Below are 25,187 nucleotides of genomic sequence, written 5' to 3'. Positions count from 1 at the left end.
AATTTTGTATTATTATTTACTGCCATTCTATATTATTATTTGTCATTGTTTTAATTGTATTACAATGTATATTGTATACATTGTTGCTTTGGCAATATTGACACAATGTTTTTCATGCCAATAAAGCAGCTTGAATTTGAGAGAGAGAGAGAGAGAGAGAGAGAGAGAGAGAGAGAGAGAGAGAGAGAGAGAGAGAGAGAGAGAGAGAGAGAGAGAGAGAGAGAGAGAGAGAGAGAGAGAGAGAGAGAGACCCAGAGAGAGAGAGAGACCCAGAGAGAGAGAGAGAGAAACACAGAGAGAGAAACACAGAGAGAGAAACACAGAGAGAGAGACGCAGAGAGGGAGAGAGACACACATAGAGAGAAACACAGAGAGAGAGAGAGAGACACAGAGAGAGAGAGAGAGACACAGAGAGAGAGAGACACAGAGAGAGAGAGACACAGAGAGAGAGAAAGAGAAAGAGAGACAGAGTGACACAGAGAGAGTTAGAGAGACAGAGTGACACAGAGAGAGTTAGAAAGAGAGAGAGAGAGCGAGAGAGAGAGAGAGAGAGAGAGAGTTGGGGAGAGAGAGAGAGAGAGAGAGAGAGAGAGAGAGAGAGAGAGAGAGAGAGAGAGAGAGAGAGAGAGAGAGAGAGAGAGAGAGAGAGAGAGAGAGAGAGAGAGAGAGAGAGAGAGAGAGAGAGAGAGAGAGAGAGCATAATTGAAAGAGACTGTGTAGATATGAGCTCAGCTTGGGGAGTGAAAGTGTCACAGTAACAGATGTCCTCTAACTCTCCCAGTCTCACAACCCAAAGAGATAAACACTGTACTCAGACCTGCTCAGGATGGGTCATGTCCTCTAACACTCCCAGTCTCACAACCCAAAGAGATAAACACTGTACTCAGACCTGCTCAGGATGGGCCATGTCCTCTAACTCTCCCAGTCTCACAACCCAAAGAGATAAACACTGTACTCAGACCTGCTCAGGATGGGCCATGTCCTCTAACTCTCCCAGTCTCACAACCCAAAGTGATAAGCACTGTACTCAGACCTGCTCAGGATGGGTCATGTCCTCTAACTCTCCCAGTCTCACAACCCAAAGAGATAAACACTGTACTCAGACCTGCTCAGGATGGGTCATGTCCTCTAACTCTCCCAGTCTCACAACCCAAAGAGATAAACACTGTACTCAGACCTGCTCAGGATGGGCCATGTCCTCTAACTCTCCCAGTCTCACAACCCAAAGTGATAAACACTGTACTCAGACCTGCTCAGGATGGGTCATGTCCTCTAACTCTCCCAGTCTCACAACCCAAAGAGATAAACACTGTCCTCAGACCTGCTCAGGATGGGTCATGTCCTCTAACTCTCCCAGTCTCACAACCCAAAGAGATAAACGCTGTACTCAGACCTGCTCAGGATGGGTCATGTCCTCTAACTCTCCCAGTCTCACAACCCAAAGTGATAAACACTGCCCTCAGACCTGCTCAGGATGGGTCCCTGAAGATGGATCTTCTATGTGTGTGTCTTTAAAAGTACACAAGTAGCATTTGGCCATTTTGTGTCCCACCTAACAGGACTGATTGTTGAACTGCTCCATAACCATATAATACTACTTCAACCTTTTTGAATAATATTTACCATAGTAACGAGAAATATACACACAGCTCGCTCCATGACACAGACTGACCAGGTAAATTCAGGTGCAACTCAATATTAGGAAGGTGTTTTTAATGTTGTGTACACTCAGTGTACACACAAGATGATAATGGAGTCACTGGAGTAACTGACTTTGTGTTCACCACGTGTTTTAACACTGATCTGCAATGAGATAAACAGTAAATGGACAAGAGTGTCAACTCCTCCCCTGATCAGGTACACACACACACACACACACACACACACACACACACACACACACACACACACACACACACACACACACACACACACACACACACACACACAGCAGCCTGCTCTATCTAGGTCAGCGTCAACAGAGATGAATCTAACGGAAGTCTTCCATCCGTCTTCTCCTCCCTCTGCCGTAGGAATATACTTAATAACACTAGATTATTAAAGAGAGGGAGAGAAAGAGCTGAGCTGCACTTCCTAACCTCCTGCCAAATGTGTGACCATATTAGAGACACATATTTCCCTCAGATTACACAGATCCACAAAGAATTTGAAAACAAACCCAATCTTGATAAACTCCCATATCTACTGGGAGAAATACCAGTGTGCCATCACAGCAGCAAGATTTGTGACCTGTTCCCACAAGAAAAGGTCAACCAGTGAAGAACAAACCCCATTGTAAATACAACCCATATATATGCTTATTATTTTCCCTATTGTACTTTAACCATTTGCACATCGTTACAACACTGTATATATACATAATATGACATTTGTAATGTCTTTATTCTTTTGGAACTTCTGTGAGTGTAATGTTTACTTTTGTATATTATCTACTTCACTTGCTTTGGCAATGTTAACATATGTTTCCCATGCCAATAAAGCCCTTGAATTGATTTGAGACAGAGAGAGGCAGAGAGAGGCAGAGAGAGGCAGAGAGAGGCAGAGAGAGACAGAGAGAGGGAGGAGGGCAGAAGAAGTTGACAGCGGGGTCCTGTATATAATGTAGCAGCCAGGAACAGTGTGTCCTTTCTTACCCCACACAGAGAGAGAAAGAGAGATAATGAAAGAAGGAGAACGGAAGAGATGTGTGTATATATACATGAGAGAGAGAGGCACGGGGAGAGAAACGCAGAGAGAAAGACACAGAGAGAGAGACATACAGTCATTTGCCCATTATTCTCTTGCCCTGTTAAAACTTCTTACGGCTGAAATCCCGTTAACGGGATCGATATGACAACAGCCAGTGAAAGTGCAGGGTGCCAAATTCAAACAACAGAAATCTCATAATAAAAGTTCCTCAAACATACAAGTATTATACACAATTTTAAAGATAAACTTGTTGTTAATCCCACCACAGTGTCCGATTTCAAAAAGGCTTTACGACGAAAGCATACCATGCGATTATGTTAGGTCAGCACCTAGTCACAGAAAAACACAGCCATTTTTCCAGCCAAAGAGAGGAGTCACAAAAAGCAGATATAGAGATAGAATTATTCACTAACCTTTGATGATCTTCATCAGATGACACTCATAGGACTTCATGTTACACAATACATGTATGTTTTGTTCGATAAAGTTCATATTTATATCCAAAAATCTCAGTTTACATTGGTGCGTTATGTTCAGTAATGTTTTGCTTCCAAAACATCCGGTGATTTTGCAGAGAGCCACATCAATTTACAGAAATACTCATAATAAAAATTGATAAAAGATACAAGTGTTATGGATGGAATTATAGATAAACTTCTCCTTAATGCAACCGCTGTGTCAGATTTCAAAAAAGGCTTTACGGAAAAAGCACACCATGCAATAATCTGAGTACAGCGCTCAGAGACCAAAACAAGCCATACAGATACGCGCCATGTTATGGAGTCAACAGAAGTCAGAAATAGCATTATAAATATTCACTTACCTTTGATGATCTTCATCAGAATGCACTCCCAGGAATCCCAGTTCCACAATAAATCAGTTCCACAATAAATGTTTGTTTTGTTCGATAAAGTCCATAATTTATGTCCAAATACCTTCTTTTTGTTTGCGCGTTTAGTTCACAAATCCAAATTCACACGGCGCAGGCACTTAGTTCAGACGACAGTTCCATTACAGTTCGTAGAAACATGTCAAACAATGGTACAGAATCAATCTTGGGGATGTTGTTATCATAAATCTTCAATAATATTCCAACCGGACGATTACTTTGTCTTTAGAAAGGAAAAGGAACGCAGCTAGCTCTCACGGGCGCACGCCTGTCTGAGCTCATGGCATTCTGCCAGACCCCTTAGTCAAACAGCTCCCCTTCACAGTAGAAGCCTGAAACAAGGTTCTAAAGACTGTTGAAATCTAGTGGAAGCCTTAGTAAGTGCAATCGGACCAAATTTTACACTGTATATTGGATAGGCAAAGACTTGAAAACCTACAAACCTCAGATTTCCCACTTCATGGTTGGATTTTTTCTCAGGTTTTTGCCTGGCATATGAGTTCTGTTATACTCACAGACATCATTCAAACACTTTTAGAACCTTCAGAGTGTTTTCTATCCAAATCTACTAATAATATGCATATCTTAGCTTCTGGGCCTGAGTAGCAGGCAGTTTACTCTGGGCACCTTATTCATCCAAGCTACTCAATACTGCCCCCCAGCCATAAGAAGTTAACCTCGCCTTCCACTTACCTCTGTCCAATCGCCTTCCTTCACCATTCGGGTCTCCATTCCAGTCTCCATTCCAATTGGTCCAATTCCTGCTCAAGTCAGACTCAGAAACAAGTGTGTGTCAGTCTACAATGTGTACCAGCACATCTCGTGTGTGTCTTTGGGTGTGTACGTGTATGCATGCTTGTGTGTGTGTGTGTGTGTGTGTATAACTTACCATGCCCTTTCACGTTATTCTCTCCCTACCTCTTTCTTCTGGACCCTTCAAACTCCTCGGTTTCTCCTCTTTTCTCACCATCCTGAACTTTTATTTTTAGTTTCTTTTTTTTCATTTTTCTTCTTTTTGTCACTGGATATTTTCTGATTTACTTCTTCATATTTTTTTAACGTTTTGATTCGAGGTTTGCTGGATCTTAAAAATCCCAAAATGATTCATACATAATTGGATACAATGTAGTTTCACTTGTTATTAACACTTGACTTTGATATGACCTTGTGCTGTAATCGACCAGTACAACATGTTAACCCAGCACACATTAATGCTTAATGTGAACCAACCCGTTGATCCATTAAAGGGCAGGGGTGTAAAATCAGTCACAAAACCTATCAAAGTATAACTCTGGGTTCCTGAGTGGCACAGTGGTCTAAGACACTGCATCTCAGCACAAGTGGTGTCACTGCAATACCTGGTTCAAATCCAGGCTGCATCACATCCGGCTGTGATTTGGAGTCCCATGGGCGGCGCACAATTGGTCTGTGGTAGGACGTCGTTGTAAATAAGAATTTGTTCTTGACTGGCTTACCTTATTAAAAATAGAACCTCATTGATATTGTAACTGGGTTTTTTGACCTCTTGTATCTGACCACCAGAATCATCTTAACCTTTGACCTGGTTAGAGGAAATGGTCCTGGCTGTAACATTGTGACTAATCATACTGCCTCTGGCCTGCTCTTCCTTTCACAGACTTTGTTATACCATTCAGGGCTCAAAGACTATCCCCTTCTTTTCTCAAGCCCCCCCCCCCCACTTCAATCATCTCTCTACCACAAGCCTCAGTTTCACCTGACCAATCATCTCTCTACCACATGCCTCAGTTTCACCTGACCAATCATCTCTCTACCACAAGCCTCAGTTTCACCTGACCAATCATCTCTCTACCACATGCCTCAGTTTCACCTGACCAATCATCTCTCTACCACAAGCCTCAGTTTCACCTGACCAATCATCTCTCTACCACAAGCCTCAGTTTCACCTGACCAATCACCTCTCTACCACAAGCCTCAGTTTCACCTGACCAATCATCTCTCTACCACAAGCCTCAGTTTCACCTGACCAATCATCTCTCTACCACAAGCCTCAGTTTCACCTGACCAATCATCTCTCTACCACAAGCCCCAGTTTCACCTGACCAATCATCTCTCTACCACACGCCCCAGTTTCACCTGACCAATCATCAGAAGCGAGTGCATTCGTATAGTTCTACTCCACTGTCACATCCCAATAGTAAAATGACTCCACAATCCACGATATGGGACCATCTATAGCTTGATTGAATATTGAACATTGAAACCTATCGGTAATTTCACAGTATTCAGCACATAGTTCCACTGTGTTACAAACCTCATACACAGACATCCAACCCTCTTACACAGACATCCAACCCCATATACAGACATCCAACCCTCTTACACAGACATCCAACCCCATATACAGACATCCAACCCTCTTACACAGACATCCAACCTCATACACAGACATCCAACCCTCTTACACAGACATCCAACCTCATACACAGACATCCAACCCTCTTACACAGACATCCAACCTCATACACAGACATCCAACCATATACACAGACATCTAACCCCATACACAGACATCCAACCCTATACACAGACATCTAACCTCATACACAGACATCCAACCCTATACACAGACATCCAACCCCATACACAGACATCCAACCCTATACACAGACATCTAACCTCATACACAGACATCCAACCCTATACACAGACATCTAACCTCATACACAGACATCCAACCCTATACACAGACATCCAACCCTATACACAGACATCCAACCCTATACACAGACATCTAACCTCATACACAGACATCTAACCCCATACACAGACATCCAACCCCATACACAGACACCCAACCCTCTTACACAGACATCCAACCTCATACACAGACATCCAACCCTCTTACACAGACATCCAACCCTATACACAGACATCTAACCTCATACACAGACATCTAACCCCATACACAGACATCCAACCCCATACACAGACATCCAACCCCATATACAGACATCCAACCCTCTTACACAGACATACAACCCCATATACAGACATCCAACCCCATATACAGACATCCAACCCTCTTACACAGACATCCAACCCCATATACAGACAACCAACCCTATACACAGACATCCAACCCCATACACAGACATCTAACCCCATACACAGACATCCAACCCCATACACAGACATCCAACCTTCTTACACAGACATCCAACCCTATACACAGACATCCAAGCCTCTTACACAGACATCCAACCTCATACACAGACATCCAACCCTATACACAGACATCCAACCCCATACACAGACATCCAACCCTCTTACACAGACATCTAACCCCATACACAGACATCCAACCCTCTTACACAGACATCCAACCCCATATACAGACATCCAACCCCATATACAGACATCCAACCCTATACACAGACATCTAACCTCATACACAGACATCCAACCCTATACACAGACATCCAACCCCATACACAGACATCTAACCCCATACACAGACATCCAACCCCATACACAGACATCCAACCCTCTTACACAGACATCCAACCCTATACACAGACATCCAACCCTCTTACACAGACATCCAACCCTCTTACACAGACATCCAACCCCATACACAGACATCCAACCCCATATACAGACATCCAACCCAATACATAGAAATCCAACCCCATACACAGACATCAAACCCCATATACAGACATCAAACCCCATATACAGACAGCCAACCCCATACACAGACATCAAACCCCATATACAGACATCAAACCCCATATACAGACAGCCAACCCCATACACAGACATCAAACCCCATATACAGACATCCAATCCCATACACAGACATCCAACCCCATACACAGACATCCAACCCCATACACTGTATGTGTAAACCAATGCAACCAAAGCTCCTTCAAGTTCAAACGATACACACACATTAAACCCAACCAGAACCTCTTTCAACCCCATACACACAGACTTATATTCACTCCAACCCAATCCAAGCCCACTCACGCTGTGAAACTAAACCCATCGTGCTGTGCCAGAGGATTCAGTGTGTCTGTGTTTCCCAACCAAGCCTTGTCTTCCTGAAGTTACTGAGTGTGGCTCAGTCCAAAAACAACTCCTAGTTCCTCACCCTAACCTCTGTACCCTTGCTTTGTAGACTTCAAAGATTCGGATGGATAACGGTAGTGTGTGGTAAGGGGCTAAGAGGTTGTTTTTGGACTGGTCTTTAATATTGGTGCTCTTTCCAAACTAATTACATTTTTATGTCAGTAATGATGTTTAATGATTGGCCAATGCTTTCAGATAAAGGGGTCTTAGTTCTCCCAAGAGTAAAATAGCATAATGTATATGACTAAATAAAAAAAACATTTAATTCCCTCTTGAAGTATAAATACATTTTTGCCTGAATCCTTTCATGGGGCACCAACATATAGGGTACCCACAATTCCTCACACAGGGCACCAACATATAGGGTACCCAAAATTCCTCACACAGGGCACCAACATGTAGGGTGTCCAACATCCCTCACACGGGGCACCAACATGTAGGGTGTCCAACATCCCTCACACGGGTCACCAACATATAGGGTGTCCAACATCCCTCACACGGGGCACCAACATATAGGGTATCCAACATCCCTCACACAGGGCACCAACATGTAGGGTGTCCAACATCCCTCACACAGGGCACCAACATGTAGGGTGTCCAACATCCCTCACACAGGGCACCAACATGGACATTCAGTTCAACATGCTAGTCATTTAGCATAGGTCTAAGGCCCCTTTGGGTTGGTAGAGTGGTCGAGGGTCTGTTCGATGTTTATGTAATGTTATGTTTCTTTGTGTGCGTGAGAGTGAGAGTGTGAGTGTGAGTGTGAGAGTGAGAGTGAGTGTGAGTGTGAGTGACAGTGAGAGAGAATATACACACCTCACTTCTTCACTTTCCCAGTTTCCTCTTGTCTCAGTTCTCTTTTTCTCACAAGAGTAGACCTCACACCCCTGCAATATGCACACAAACACGCACACGCACTGCACACAGACACACAGACACACACACACACACACACTTTTAAAAGTCTTTCAAGCTGATTTGGCGAAAGCTAATGCAGACGTTATCTTGACTCGTTGGTTTGGCATGACATCACAGTGTCAGTCTGTGCCAGTAAGATCAATTCTCCCTCTAAGTGCTGCTCAGTTCTTTCTCCCTCCAGAAAGAGAAAGTTGGAGTAGCAGAAGTGTAATTTGGCCCTCTCTACTCTCACCTCACCTCTTCCTCTCTCCCTTAATTTCTCTCCCCTGTGGCAGAGCTGGGCCTGAGCCAAGAGGAAAAGGTTCTACCCCCCCATCCCCCACCCCCCACCCCTATTTCCCGTTCTACTGTTCCCTCTCTCAGGGCAGTACTTACACAAGGTCCATCTCTCTCATTCTCTCTCTCTCCTTCCTCTTTGTGTAGGGTGTTCAACCTATGAGAATTGGGCATTTACAAGACTGCTGTAGATTGCTTTAAGAAAACACAGTCCGCCACTGAAGTGTCTAATACATTATGTCAACAGTCCTCCCAAGGTACGGCAACGGATGCTCAATTAACTGTGCCCTCAGTTTCATCTATCGACCCTCTAGTACGGCCCGTTAAAATAAAGTGTTAGGCCCTGCAGCAGCTTAGCAGTTTCCCGTGACGTTCCACTGCCACAACGTTTGCACCAGTATATAGTGTAATGGGTCTGGGTGTTGTACAAGACATGTACAATAAAGCAATGAACCAGGTAGCGGCCAAACGAGAGAGAGCCTCACACTCAAGTAGATTTAGGATGAGGGAGAGCTGCACAGCACCTGAGGTTTGGGATGAGGGAGAGCTGCACAGCACCTGAGGTTTGGGGTGTGGGAGAGCTGCACAGCACCTGAGGTTTGGGATGAGGGAGAGCTGCACAGCACCTGCTGTTTGGGATGAGGGAGAGCTGCACAGCACCTGAGGTTTGGGATGAGGGAGAGCTGAACAGCACCTGAGGTTTGGTATGAGGGGGAGCTGCACAGCACCTGAAGTTTGGGATGTGGGAGAGCTGAACAGCACCTGAGGTTTGGAATGAGGGAGAGCTGCACAGCACCTGAGGTTTGGGATGTGGGAGAGCTGAACAGCACCTGAGGTTTGGGATGAGGGAGAGCTGAACAGCACCTGATGTTTGGGATGAGGGCGAGCTGAACAGCACCTGAGGTTTGGGATGATGGAGAGCTGAACAGCACCTGAGGTTTGGGATGTGGGAGAGCTGAACAGCACCTGAGGTTTGGGATGAGGGAGAGCTGAACAGCACCTGAGGTTTGGGATGAGGGAGAGGGGCACAGCACCTGAGGTTTGGGATGAGGGAGAGCTGAACAGCCCCTGAGGTTTGGGATGTGGGAGAGCTGAACAGCACCTGAGGTTTGGGATGAGGGAGAGCTGCACAGCACCTGAGGTTTGGGATGAGGGAGAGCTGAACAGCACCTGAGGTTTGGGATGAGGGAGAGCTGCACAGCACCTGAGGTTTGGGATGAGGGAGAGCTGCACAGCACCTGAGGTTTGGGATGAGGGAGAGCTGCACAGCACCTGAGGTTTGGGATGAGGGAGAGCTGAACAGCCCCTGAGGCTTGGGATGTGGGAGAGCTGAACAGCACCTGAGGTTTGGGATGAGGGAGAGCTGCACAGCACCTGCGGTTTGGGATGAGGGAGAGCTGAACAGCACCTGAGGTTTGGGATGAGGGAGAGCTGAACAGCACCTGAGGTTTGGGATGAGGGAGAGCTGAACAGCACCTGAGGTTTGGGATGAGGGAGAGCTGAACAGCACCTGAGGTTTGGGATGAGGGAGAGCTGCACAGCACCTGAGGTTTGGGATGTGGGAGAGCTGCACAGCACCTGAGGTTTGGGATGAGGGAGAGCTGAACAGCACCTGAGGTTTGGGATGAGGGAGAGCTGCACAGCACCTGAGGTTTGGGATGAGGGAGAGCTGCACAGCACCTGAGGTTTGGGATGAGGGAGAGCTGAACAGCACCTGAGGTTTGGGATGAGGGAGAGCTGAACAGCACCTGAGGTTTGGGATGAGGGAGAGCTGAACAGCACCTGAGGTTTGGGATGAGGGAGAGCTGCACAGCACCTGAGGTTTGGGATGAGGGAGAGCTGAACAGCACCTGAGGTTTGGGATGAGGGAGAGCTGAACAGCACCTGATGTTTGGGATGAGGGAGAGCTGAACAGCACCTGAGGTTTGGGATGAGGGAGAGCTGAACAGCACCTGAGGTTTGGGATGAGGGAGAGCTGAACAGCACCTGAGGTTTGGGATGAGGTAGAGCTGAACAGCACCCGAGGGAATCAGGCTGTGCATGTGTGTGTGTGTGTTTGCAGGTCCATGCTGTTCTGTCCTCACCCCTCATATGTCCTCTCTCTCTCTTTCACTGACGGAAGAGGGATGAGGACAGAGACTGATAGGGAGACTCCCTCCTCTCCCCCTGTCTCATCCTCTTTCGTCTTCCCTTTATGGATGGATGGATGAAATGAGGAGAAGTGATAAACGGGTATGAAACCTGTACGTGATGTACTAAGATATACTGAGCTGTCCTTTTTGTTGTTATAGTCTTTATAAGAAAGAAGGAAAGAAAATTAAAGAGGGAGAGATGCCTGAAGATACGGCAAAAGAGAAAAGGATGCAGAGAGAGAGAGAGAGAGAAAGAGAGAGAGAGAGACAGAGAGAGAGAGAGAGAGACAGAGAGAGACAGAGAGAGAGAGAGAGAGAGACAGAGAGAGACAGAGAGAGACAGAGAGAAAGAACATAAATTAACCATTAATTTCCAGCTCCCTGCTGCCTCACAATGCACCAAAATAACCTCCCTTCTTCCCAACTCCAGTCTCTTCAAACACACACACACACACACGCACGCACGCACGCACGCACGCACGCACGCACACACGCACACACACCACTTTGGGCAGTGGCAAGGCTGTTTATTTCCCATCATGCTCTCTCAGGGGAGATGTTCATTTGAATCTGTATTGATCAGAGGAGAGCAGCTCTGATTTTATTAGTCATGGTTGGCAGGCACAGTGGAGCTGGACCCGGGAACACTGTGCTTCTCTCCATCTCTCTCTCTCTCCCTTGTTTTCTCTCCATCGCTCTCTCTCTCCCTTGTTTTCTCTCTCTCTCTCCCTTGTTTTCTCTCTCTCTCTCCCTTGTTTTCTCTCCATCTCTCTCTCTCTCCCTTGTTTTCTCTCCATCTCTCTCTCCCTTGTTGTCTCTCCATCTCTCTCTCTCTCTCCCTTGTTTTCTCTCTCTCTCCCTCTTGTTTTCTCTCCATCTCTCTCTCTCCCTTGTTTTCTCTCCATCTCTCTCTCTCTCCCTTGTTTTCTCTCCATCTCTCTCTCCATTGTTTTCTCTCCATCTCTCTCTCTCCTTGTTTTCTCTCCATCTCTGTCTCTCTCTCCCTTGTTTTCTCTCCATCTCTCTCTCTCTCTCTCTCTCCCTTGTTTTCTCTCTCTCTCTCCCTTGTTTTCTCTCCATCTCTCTCTCTCTCCCTTGTTTTCTCTCCATCTCTCTCTCGCTCCCTTGTTTTCTCTCCATCTCTCTCTCTCCTTGTTTTCTCTCCATCTCTGTCTCTCTCTCCCTTGTTTTCTCTCCATCTCTCTCTCTCTCTCCCTTGTTTTCTCTCCATCTCTCTCTCTCTCCCTTGTTTTCTCTCCATCTCTCTCTCTCTCTCCCTTGTTTTCTCTCCATCTCTCTCTCTCTCCATTGTGTTCTATCCATCTCTCTCTCTCCCTGTTTTCTCTCCATCTCTGTCTCTCTCACCCTTGTTTTCTCTCCATCTCTCCCTCTCTCTCCATTGTTTTCTCTCCATCTCTCTCTCTCTCTCTCCCTTGTTTTCTCTCCATCTCTCTCTCTCTCTCCCTTGTTTTCTCTCCATCTCTCTCTCCCTTGTTTCCTCTCCATCTCTCTCTCTCCCTTGTTTTCTCTCCATCTCTCTCTCTCTCCCTTGTTTTCTCTCCATCTCTCTCTCTCCCTTGTTTTCTCTCCATCTCTCTTTCCACTATCTCTGTGTCTTCCTCTACCTCTTTCCTCTCCTTCTATACCTCTCTATCTGTACCTATCTTTCTCTGCACATTGCTTTTTTTCATTCTCTTCTCTCTCACTCCATCTAGCCTTCATGTGCCTCTTCTCTCTGCCTCTCTCTCTCTGCCTCTCTCTCTGCCTCTCTCTCTGCCTCTCTCTCTGCCTCTCTCTCTCTGCCTCTCTCTCTGCCTCTCTCTCTGCCTCTCTCTCTCTGCCTCTCTCTCTGCCTCTCTCTCTGCCTCTCTCTCTGCCTCTCTCTGCCTCTCTCTTCTGTAATGCTGTGATGGTATATGACAGTATGGGTGTGTATGCTCTATGCTTTCCTTTAACTGACACTATTCTCTCTCTTGAGACCTGTGGACTGCTGGTGTCCACCTCTCGACACCTTTCTCTACAAATGTCCAGTACACTACTCCCTATCTCACCCTATGACCCCCCCCCCCCCCCCCCGCCTACCTCCCCGACCTCCCCTCTCTTACTCCCCCCTTCCAACAGAAGCCCAGAGTAAGCCTTACTACACGGATTACTCCCCCACGCGCCTCCTCATCCACAACATGTGTACCTCCCAGTATCTGGATCTCTTCATTACCGTCGTCATCGGACTCAACGTCATCACCATGGCGATGGAACACTACCAGCAGCCCAAGGTAGGACCTGAGCAATGATGGTTTCTTTGTTAATTTGTAGTCCGTTAGTTATCGCCATGGCATCTTGGACAGCACGCACCAAGATGGCTGCTCGTCCAGTATTTCATTACACATGTTCCAAGATCATTGCTCTGGGATTTGTAGTTTGTTTGGCAGCACAAAAGCAAATGAGAAAAGTTCCCTCAATTCTTAAAGGGATTTGCTCCACATTACATAAAGTAATACAACAGAAAGCAAAACATGAACTAAACTCCCACGCAAATGATGTCTCGAAGAATTGTAAGTGTTTATTATCAGATCAGCCACACGGTGATTCGTGATGAAAACTGCTTTGTTTTTTTGTGAAATTACCATCTGTCCAGTCCATGCATTTAAACAAGATGGACAGAGAGAGAGAGGAGGTTGAGAAAGAGAGAGAGAAAGGGACAGAGAGAAAGACCACAGAAGAGAGAGATGTGGGTGGTAGAGAGAGACAGACATAGATGAGGGTGGTAGAGAGAGACAGACATAGATGAGGGTGGTAGAGAGAGTGACAGAAAGAGAAGAGGGTGGTAGAGAGAGAGAGAGATGAGGCTGGTAGAGACAGACAGAGAGATGAGGGTGGTAAAAAGAGACATACAGAGATGAGGGTGGTAGAGAAAGAGAGAGAGATGAGGGTGGTAAAGAGAGAGACAGAGAGAGAGATGAGGGTGGTAGAGCGAGAAAGATGATGGTGGTAGAGACAGAGAGAGAGAGAGAGATGAGGGTGGTAGAGACAGAGAGAGAGATGAGGGTGGTAGAGAGAGAAAGATGATGGTGGTAGAGACAGAGAGAGAGAGAGAGATGAGGGTGGTAGAGACAGAGAGAGAGATGAGGGTGGTAGAGAGAGAAAGATGAGGGTGGTAGAGACAGAGAGAGAGATGAGGGTGGTAGAGACAGAGAGAGAGATGAGTGTGGTAGAGCGAGACAGAGAGAGAGATGAGGGTGGTAGAGACAGAGAGAGAGATGAGGGTGGTAGAGACAGAGAGAGAGATGAGGGTGGTAGAGACAGAGAGAGAGATGAGGGTGGTAGAGCGAGACAGAGAGAGAGATGAGGGTGGTAGAGACAGAGAGAGAGATGAGGGTGGTAGAGAGAGACAGAGAGAGATGAGGGTCATAGAGACAGACAGAGAGATGAGGGTAAAGAGGAGTGGGTGGCCAGATGAGTCAGTAAATCCCTGTAGAGTTAGTTGTCTGATCTTCTAACTATATGCCTACTAGGAAAAGAGAGAAGGGCAACGTTAATTCCCCCAGGCTCCAAGACACTTTCATACTGTTAGCCTTTTCAGAGAGAAGGAGAGGGGGAGGAGAGGGGGAGGAGAGGGGGAGGAGAGGGATGGTGGTGTGGAGAATATTACTCTGGGAAATGGGTTATTCTGGGAGAGTGAGACATCAGAGGAGAGAGACAATAATAACTGCAGCCTATGGAATATTGTAATACTAATCCTCCCTCTCCTCCCCCTCCCTCTCCTCTCCCCTTCCTCTCCTTCCATTCCTCCCTCCCTCTCCCCTTCCTCTCTCCTCCCCCCTCCCTCTCCTCCCCCTCCCCCCCCCCCTCTCCTTCCATTCCTCCCTCCCTCTCCTCCCCCCTCCCTCTCCTCTCCCCTTTCTCTCCTTCCATTCCTCACTCCCTCCCACCTCCCCTTCCTCTCCTTCCATTCCTCCCTCCCTCCCTCTCCCCTTCCTCTCCTTCCATTCCTCCCTCCCTCCCTCTCCCCTTCCTCTCCTTCCGTTCCTCCCTCCCTCCCACCTCCCCCTTCCTCTCCTTCCATTCCTCCCTCCCTCTCCCCTTCCTCTCCTTCCGTTCCTCCCTCCCTCCCTCTCCCCTTCCTCTCCTTCCATTCCTCCCTCCTTCTCCTTCCGTTCCTCCCTCCCTCCCCCCTTTCTCTCCTTCCTTTCCTTCCTTCCCCCTTCCTCTCCTTCCATTCCTCCCTCCCTCTCCCCTCCCTCCCACTCCTTCCATTCCTCCCTCCCTCTCCCCTCCCTCCCACTCCTTCCATTCCTCCCTCCTTCTCCTTCTGTTCCTCCCTCCCTCCCCCCTTTCTCTCCTTCCTTTCCTTCCTTCCCCCTTCCTCTCCTTCCATTCCTCCCTCCCTCCCACCTCCCCATTCCTCTCCTTCCTTCCCTCCCTCCCTCCCTCCCCTCCCTCCCTCCCTCCCTCCCTCCCTCCCTCCAGGAGTTGGACGAGGCGCTGAAGATCTGTAACTACATCTTCACCCTCGTCTTCGTCCTGGAGTCTGTCTTCAAGCTGGTGGCCTTCGGCTTCCGACGCTTCTTCAAGGACAGGTCAGAGGTCACACTTTGTCTCAGAGTAGGAGTACTGGTCTAGGATCAGTTTTTATTTTTTAGTTCAGAATGAATATGATTATATAGACAGGGGGACCTGATCCTAGATCAGCACTGTGGTGATTATGGGTCCAGAGATAACCCCTTCAGAAGAGTTCAGGCGAAGCAGCGATGTGTGTGAGTTAGTGTGAGTCAGTAAGAAGGTGCAGCGGTGGAAAGCTCTGTCTGTTAGGCCTTTATGAATACAAACTGCATTGTTAAAAACTCGTAAAACACAGTGCCTCAGACGACACCGTAGCTTTAAAAACATTGGCTTCCCACTGAACATAGTCGAGGTTGAAATTGTGTTTAATAATAATAAAAGACATTCATCAATCTCAGTCCATCATTATGTGGATAAATGCTATAGGCTCATACGTTATAAAGCCTAGACTGAAGATGGTTAGGTGGCCATGAAGGTATGAGGGCCAGATTGGGAATGTAATCAGGACACCGGGGTTAACACCCCTACTCTTATGATAAGTGCCATGGAATCTTTAGTGACTACAGAGAGTTAGGACACCTGTTCAACGTCCCATCCGAATGACAGCACCTTATAAAATATCCCAATGCCCCAGGGCAGTGATTGGGGCAATGTCCCCAATCACTGCCCTGGGGCATTGGGATATTTTATCAGACCAGCGTATCTCCTACTGGACCAACTCTTCCTGGATTCAGAGTCAAGTCAGCAGTGGGCTGCAGGGTGTTATGTTGCTGGCACTTTCAAATACATCAATCAGAAAACAATGCAATGAAGACACATCAAATGTCAAACCAAACAGATTCATTTAATTCACTCAGTAACATTCGTTTTTCGATTCAAACTTCATCAGTCTTCACACCTCAAACCGTGTCCATGCTAACAGGGTCTGTGGGAATGTCCCGTCCTGGAGATTGCCATGGCAAGTCTCTCTCTCTCTCTCTCTCTCTCTCTCTCTCTCTCTCTCTCTCTCTCTCTCTCTCTCTCTCTCTCTCTCTCTCTCTCTCTCTCTCTCTCTCTCTCTCTCTCTCTCTCTCTCTCTCTCTCTCTCTCTCTCTCTCTCTCTCTCTACAGCCATCTATCCTGACCATGCCAGGTTGGCATCAGCAAGGCGCTAGACGCATCTTCTACACTCCCTCTAATTTTCTACTACATGTGCACACACACACACACACACACACACACTCATACTCACCACACACTCAGTAGCGATGGCTTGAGTTTCGAGTGAACCTGGCAACCATGAGGCCTATGATATCCTCAGTGGTTGACATATTAAGCTATTATCCCGCAGGCTGAGATCCAGTGTCACATCACACACACACATACACACATGAACACACACACATACGAACACACACACACACACAGGTAGCCAAGCCCTTCAGGGGTCCATCTAAAAATCTCATTGTGTTTAACTTCTACCGAGTCAGAAACCCGGACCCGGGAGCACCCCCCACCCCCCACCAGTAAAAAAGCTGAATAGCATAGCTAGCATAGCGTCACAAGTAAATAGTAGCATCTAAATATCATTCAATCACAAGTCCAAGATACCAGATGAAAGATCCACTTCTTGTGAATCCAGCAATCATTTCTGATTTTTAAAATGTTTTACAGGGAAGACACAATATGTAAATCTATTAGCTAACCACGTTAGCAAAAGACACCATTTTTCTTTGTCCACCATTTTTTCTCTCCACCAGTAGCTATCACCAATTCGGCCAAATAAAGATATTGATAGCCACTAACCAAGAAAAAACCTCATCAGATGACAGTCTGATAACATATTTATTGTATAGGATAGTTTTTGTTAGAAAAATGTGCATATTTCAGGTAGAAATCATAGTTTACAATTGCACCCACCATCACAACTCGACTAGAATAAATACAGAGAGCAACGTGTATTACCAATTTACTCATCATAAAACATTTCATAAAAATAGACAAAGCATAGCAATGGATAGACACAGATCTTGTGAATTCAGACAATATTTCAGATTTTCTAAGCGTTTTACAGCGAAAACACAATAAATCGTTATATTAGCATACCACATGTGCAAACGTTACCCCAGCATGAATCCAAGGCAAGGGGAGCGATAACGTTATGATCACCAAAATATATTAATTTTTTCACTAACCTTCTCAGAATTCTTCCGATGACACTCCTGTAACATCATATTACAACATACATATAGAGTTTGTTCGAAAATGTGCATATTTAGCCACAAAAAAACGTGGTTATACAATGAGAATAGTAGCAAAACTGGCCTGAAAATGTCGGGCCCTATCTTTGAGAGTGATCTAGTCTAATCGATAGCTAATCATAAACTTGACTAAAAAATACAGGGTTGACAGGAATCGAAAGACAAATTAGTTCTTAATGCAATCGCTGACTTACATTTCTAAAATTATCCTTACTGTGCAATACCGGGTCCGCCAAGCGAAGCTACACATAACAAAATGGCGACATATGCGTTTAAAATTTTTCAACAGAACAGCGATTTATCATCATAAATAGTTCTTACTGTGAACTGTTCTTCCATCAGTATCTTGGGCAATGTATCCTTTCTTGGGTCTAATCTTCTTTTGGTCGAAAGATGTCCTCTTGTCCGTCGAAATGCCCACTAACGTTCGACCTGGACCCCGAAACGTGCCCGGCGCTTCAAAGTGCATCACAAAGCAATGCCTCAAAATCGCACTAAACGGATATAAATTGCTATAAAACGGTTTAAATTAACTACCTTATGATGTTTTTAACACCTATAACGAGTAAAAACATGACCGGCGATATATAAGTGGCTAAACCAACGCTTGGAAAGAGAGCCAGTCCGACGTCCATCTTGCGTCAGGCGCAGCAGGAAAAGAACGGTACATCCGGTCTTTCGCGTTTTATACGGGCCCTGATTGCGCAATCGACTCCATTCAAATTGTCACCTCTTACTGACATCTAGAGGAAGGCATGGGCAGTGTTTGTATCCTCATAGGATTTACAGGGACTTTAAAACTGACCTGGGACCAGAGGCCAACATTTCTGAAATCTCACTCCATATCAGGAAAAGTGCTGTAGAATGAGTTCTGTTTCACTCAGAGACATAATTCAAACGGCTATAGAAACTAGAGAGTGTTTTCTATCCAATAATAACAATAATATGCATATTGTACGAGCAAGAATTGAGTATGAGGCAGTTTAATTTGGAGACGATAAATGCTAACGTTGAAACAGCACCCCCTATATTGAGAAAAGGTTAAAGTGATTTGCTGTGGTGTTGATTCATGCATTCTGAGTAGATGCTGACATCATGGAGAAACTATCGAGTTACGTCGTACCCTGCCCTCAGGGAACACGCACACACACACACACACACACACACACACACACACACACACACACACACACACACACACACACACACACACACACACACACACACACACACACACACACACACACACACACACACACACACACACACACACACACACACACACACACACACACACACACACACACACAGGACCCTGGCAGATGAATAGAAATATGATGAATTAGCAGAAATGCTTGATAATGGCAGGGGGGTTTACGGGTTGGACCACAACACACACTCACACATTCCCACATTCACACACATTGATGGAACAGAAGTGTAAAAACGTTTCCACATTGTGTTCCCATCACGGTCTTTCCAAGACAGAACAGTTCTGCTCGGCTTGGAGCAGCCCGTTCACAATGATCGTTAAGGGTTTTTTAGTCCTGCCATCATTTACAGGCGTCTCGGTGAGAGTGTGTATCAGTGATTTGTCTCATCATATTACTTCAGACCTTTGTTCTAATGAAACACCTTAGATGACCCAGGTCCTCCGACTGACCCTTGGATTGTCTCACACACTCCCGTAAGACCTCCCAGGGCCTGGGGGTTTTCTGAAATGTTTCAGCCCTGAGGTTTCTACCTATGTATTCTACCTGACTGTGTGTTATTGGTGTGTATATAACATGACCTGTATGTGTGTATATAACATGACCTGTGTGTGTGTATATAACATGACCTGTATGTGTGTATATAACATGACCTGTATGTGTATATAACATGACCTGTATGTGTATATAACATGACCTGTGTGTGTATATAACATGACCTGTATGTGTATATAACATGACCTGTGTGTGTATATAACATGACCTGTATGTGTATATAACATGACCTGTATGTGTATATAACATGACCTGTATGTGTATATAACATGACCTGTATGTGTATATAACATGACCTGTGTGTGTATATAACATGACCTGTATGTGTATATAACATGACCTGTATGTGTATATAACATGACCTGTATGTGTATATAACATGACCTGTGTGTGTATATAACATGACCTGTATGTGTATATAACATGACCTGTATGTGTATATAACATGACCTGTATGTGTGTATATAACATGATCTGTGTGTGTATATAACATGACCTGTATGTGTGTATAACATGACCTGTATGTGTGTATATAACATGACCTGTATGTGTATATAACATGACCTGTGTGTGTATAACATGACCTGTATGTGTATATAACATGACCTGTATGTGTATATAACATGACCTGTATGTGTGTATATAACATGATCTGTGTGTGTATATAACATGACCTGTATGTGTGTGTATAACATGATATGTGTGTGTATATAACATGACATGTGTGTGTATATAACATGACCTGTGTGTGTATATAACATGACCTGTGTGTGTATATAACATGACATGTGTGTGTATATAACATGACATGTGTGTGTATATAACATGATCTGTGTGTGTGTATATAACATGACCTGTGTGTGTATATAACATGACCTGTGTGTGTGTATATAACATGACCTGTGTGTGTGTATATAACATGACCTGTATGTGTATATAACATGATCTGTGTGTGTGTATATAACATGACCTGTGTGTGTATATAACATGACCTGTGTGTGTGTATATAACATGACCTGTGTGTATATATAACATGACCTGTATGTGTATATAACATGACCTGTGTGTGTGTATATAACATGACCTGTGTGTGTGTATATAACATGACCTGTATGTGTGTATATAACATGACCTGTTTGTGTATATAACATGACCTGTATGTCTATATAACATGACCTGTGTGTGTGTATATAACATGACCTGTGTGTGTATATAACATGACCTGTGTGTGTATATAACATGACCTGTGTGTGTATATAACATGACCTGTGTGTGTGTATATAACATGACCTGTGTGTGTGTATATAACATGACCTGTGTGTGTATATATAACATGACCTGTGTGTGTGTATATAACATGACCTGTGTGTGTGTATATAACATGACCTGTGTGTGTATATAACATGACCTGTGTGTGTGTATAACATGACCTGTGTGTGTGTATAACATGACCTGTGTGTGTGTATATAACATGACCTGTATGTGTATATAACATGACCTGTGTGTGTATATAACATGACCTGTGTGTATATATAACATGACCTGTTTGTGTGTATATAACATGACCTGTGTGTGTGTATAACATGACCTGTGTGTGTGTATAACATGACCTGTGTGTGTGTATATAACATGACCTGTGTGTGTGTATAACATGACCTGTGTGTGTATATAACATGACCTGTGTGTGTATATAACATGACCTGTGTGTATATATAACATGACCTGTATGTGTGTATATAACATGATCTGTGTGTATAACATGACCTGTGTGTGTATATAACATGACCTGTGTGTGTATATAACATGACCTGTATGTGTGTATATAACATGACCTGTATGTGTGTATATAACATGACCTGTGTGTGTATATAACATGACCTGTGTGTGTGTATAACATGACCTGTGTGTGTGTATATAACATGACCTGTGTGTGTGTATAACATGACCTGTGTGTGTATATAACATGACCTGTGTGTGTATATAACATGACCTGTGTGTATATATAACATGACCTGTATGTGTGTATATAACATGATCTGTGTGTATAACATGACCTGTGTGTGTATATAACATGACCTGTGTGTGTATATAACATGACCTGTATGTGTGTATATAACATGACCTGTATGTGTGTATATAACATGACCTGTGTGTGTATATAACATGACCTGTGTGTGTGTATAACATGACCTGTGTGTGTATATAACATGACCTGTGTGTGTGTATATAACATGACCTGTGTGTATATATAACATGACCTGTATGTGTGTATATAACATGACCTGTGTGTGTGTGTTGTAGGTGGAACCAGCTGGATCTGGCCATAGTGTTGCTGTCTATCATGGGCATCACTCTGGAGGAGATTGAGGTCAACGCATCCCTGCCCATCAACCCTACTATCATCAGGATCATGAGAGTACTGAGGATAGCAAGAGGTGTAGACACACACACACACGTACACACACACACACACATGTACACACACACATGCATACACACAGACACGTACACACACGCACACACACACACACACAAATGTACACACACACACACATGCATTATCTCTCTCTTTTTCTCTCTACACACACCCACAGGAATACGCACTAAATCATCCTCCTTTATTATCCTTCTGTTTTAATACGGGTTGTAAAGCAGCGTATCCCAGGGTTTCCCCTCCTTGTCATTTTTGTGTGGCGGGCCCCAAAGCATCCCTGGAAAGGTGTGAAGAGACCAGATGGCACCGGGAACAAAGCCATCTCACACACACAGGACAGAGAGGGAGGGGACTCAGGGAGACAGACTGGGAGGGACAGGTGGTGAGCTCAGGAAGACAGACTGGGAGGGATAGGAGGGGACGGGCGGTGAGCTCAGGAAGACAGACTGGGAGGGACAGGAGGGGACGGATGGTGAGCTCAGGGAGACAGACTGGGAAGGACAGGAGGGGACGGGTGGTGAGCTCAGGAAGACAGACTAGGAGGGACAGGAGGCGACGGGCGGTGAGCTCAGGAAGACAGACTGGGAGGGACAGGAGGTGACGGGTGGTGAGCTCAGGAAGACAGACTGGGAGGGACAGGAGGGGACGGGCGGTGAGCTCAGGAAGACAGACTGGGAGGGACAGGAGGGGACGGGTGGTGAGCTCAGGAAGACAGACTGGGAGGGACAGGAGGGGACGGGTGGTGAGCTCAGGAAGACAGACTGGGAGGGACAGGAGGGGACGGGCGGTGAGCTCAGGAAGACAGACTGGGAGGGACAGGTGGGGACGGGTGGTGAGCTCAGGAAGACAGACTGGGAGGGACAGGAGGGGACAGGCGGTGAGCTCAGGAAGACAGACTGGGAGGGACAGGAGGGGACGGGCGGTGAGCTCAGGGAGACAGACTGGGAGGGACAGGAGGGGACGGGTGGTGAGCTCAGGAAGACAGACTGGGAGGGACAGGAGGGGACGGGCGGTGAGCTCAGGAAGACAGACTGGGAGGGACAGGTGGTGAGCTCAGGGAGACAGACTGGGAGGGACAGGGGGTGAGCTCAGGAAGACAGACTGGGAGGGACAGGAGGGGACGGGCGGTGAGCTCAGGGAGACAGACTGGGAGGGACAGGAGGGGACGGGTGGTGAGCTCAGGAAGACAGACTGGGAGGGACAGGAGGGGACGGGTGGTGAGCTCAGGAAGACAGACTGGGAGGGACAGGAGGGGGACAGGTGGTGAGCTCAGGGAGACAGACTGGGAGGGACAGGAGGGGGACGGGTGGTTAGCTCAGGGAGACAGACTGGATAGAAGAAAAATAGTGGAAAGAGAAATGTGGACCCCATGAAGACTATTTATCAGCTAACAGGAAACCTATTAAAGGGATCCAGGGATCATATTATCCTATCCTAACAGGGATCCTATTAAAGTCAGAAATCCTGATATTTGGAAAGAAAGATAGTACTAAGAGGCAGAGCTGCTAATCATCTCTGATTACTGCTGAATAAAGACACAGATCAGGAGGGCAAAGGTAGAAGAAAGGAGACAGGGACAGAGAATTACTGCCTGTTTACAGAAAGGAGACAGGGACAGAGAATTACTGCCTGTTTACAGAAAGGAGACAGGGACAGAGGATTACTGCCTGTTTAAAGAAAGGAGACAGGGCCAGAGGGTTAGTGACTGTTTACAGAAAAGAGACAGGGACAGAGGATTACTGCCTGTTTACAGAAAGGAGACAAAAACAGAGGATTACTGCCTGTTTACAGAAAGGAGACAGGGACAGAGGGTTACTGACTGTTTACAGAAAGGAGACAGGGACAGAGGATTACTGCCTGTTTACAGAAAGGAGACAGGGACAGAGGGTTACTGCCTGTGTACAGAAATAAGAAGAATTAGAAAGAGAGGAGGATGGTAGAGAGGAGATAGATGAGGTAGAGAGGAGGTAGAGGAGGAAGAGGAGGTAGAGGAGGAAGAGGAGGTAGAGGAGGAAGAGAAGAGGTAGAGAGGAGGAAGAGGAGGTAGAGGAGAGGTAGAGGAGGAAGAGGAGGAAGAGGAGGTAGAGGAGAGGTAGAGGAGGAAGAGGAGGAAGAGGAGGAAGAGAAGAGGTAGAGAGGAGGAAGAGGAGGAGGTAGAGGAGGAAGATGAGGAAGAGGAGGTAGAAGAGGAAGAGGAGGAAGAGAAGAAGTAGAGAGGAGGAAGAAGAGGTAGAGGAGGTAGAGAGGAGGTAGAGAGGAGGTAGAGAAGCTCATCTGTTCAGTCTGACTGTAATGAAAGATCTAGCGGTTCAAGTCCTTGTTGATTATTGTCACACAGGACCCTAACACCTGCCCAAAGTGTGTGTGTGTGTAGAGGCCTGCTCCTCTGGATTATTTGTCAACTTCAAACAGACTTTTCTTTCATTAATGTCGTGGCCGTCCTCCACTGTTACCAATTAACCCTACCTCCTCCTCCTCCTCCTCCTCCTCCTCCTGTCAGTCACATCATCACAGAGCCCAACCTCCATTAGTATCTCACCGAATATGTTTTACTACAGTTATTCCCAAAATGTAATTATGTATGTGTATGTGTGTGTGTGTGTGTGTGTGTGTGTGTGTGTGTGTGTGTGTGTGTGTGTGTGTGTGTGTGTGTGTGTGTGTGTGTGTGTGTGTGTGTGTGTGTGTGTGTGTGTGTGTGTGTGTGTGTGTGTGTGTGTGTGTGTGTGTGTGTGTGTGTGTCGTCAGTGCTGAAGCTACTGAAGATGGCAGTGGGGATGAGAGCGTTGCTGGACACGGTCATGCAGGCCCTGCCTCAGGTAAAGTACAGTAGAAGTACTAGGTAGTAGAAGTACTAGGCAGTAGAAGTACTAGGCAGTAGAAGTACTAGGCAGTAGAAGTACTAGGTAGTAGAAGTACCAGGTAGTAGAAGTACTAGGCAGTAGAAGTACTAGGTAGTAGAAGTACAGACAGTAGAAGTACCAGGTAGTAGAAGTACTAGGTAGTAGAAGTACTAGGTAGTAGAAGTACTAGGCAGTAGACGTACCAGGTAGTAGAAGTACTAGGTAGTAGAAGTACTAAGTAGTAGAAGTACTAGGTAGTAGAAGTACTAGGTAGTAGAAGTACTAGGCAGTAGAAGTACTAGGCAGT

At 45.8% G+C, this 25,187-nt stretch overlaps 1 protein-coding gene across 1 annotated transcript in view; it reads left to right on the top strand.

Annotated features, from left to right (window-relative positions):
• The window catches only part of LOC139570030 (voltage-dependent T-type calcium channel subunit alpha-1G-like), a 253,614-nt gene that overhangs the window by 202,455 nt on the left and 25,972 nt on the right, over positions 1-25,187 (top strand). Inside the window, 4 exon segments of the mRNA XM_071391473.1 lie at positions 13,162-13,313; positions 15,508-15,617; positions 21,908-22,041; positions 24,786-24,856. Of these exon segments, the coding sequence (XP_071247574.1) occupies positions 13,162-13,313; positions 15,508-15,617; positions 21,908-22,041; positions 24,786-24,856 (467 nt within the window).

Source organism: Salvelinus alpinus, chromosome 3 (assembly GCF_045679555.1).
Source record: "Salvelinus alpinus chromosome 3, SLU_Salpinus.1, whole genome shotgun sequence".
In the NCBI taxonomy this organism is placed as follows: domain Eukaryota; kingdom Metazoa; phylum Chordata; class Actinopteri; order Salmoniformes; family Salmonidae; genus Salvelinus; species Salvelinus alpinus.
The sequence above is the reverse complement of the archived record's forward strand: the minus strand, read 5'-3'. Positions and strand labels throughout refer to the sequence as shown.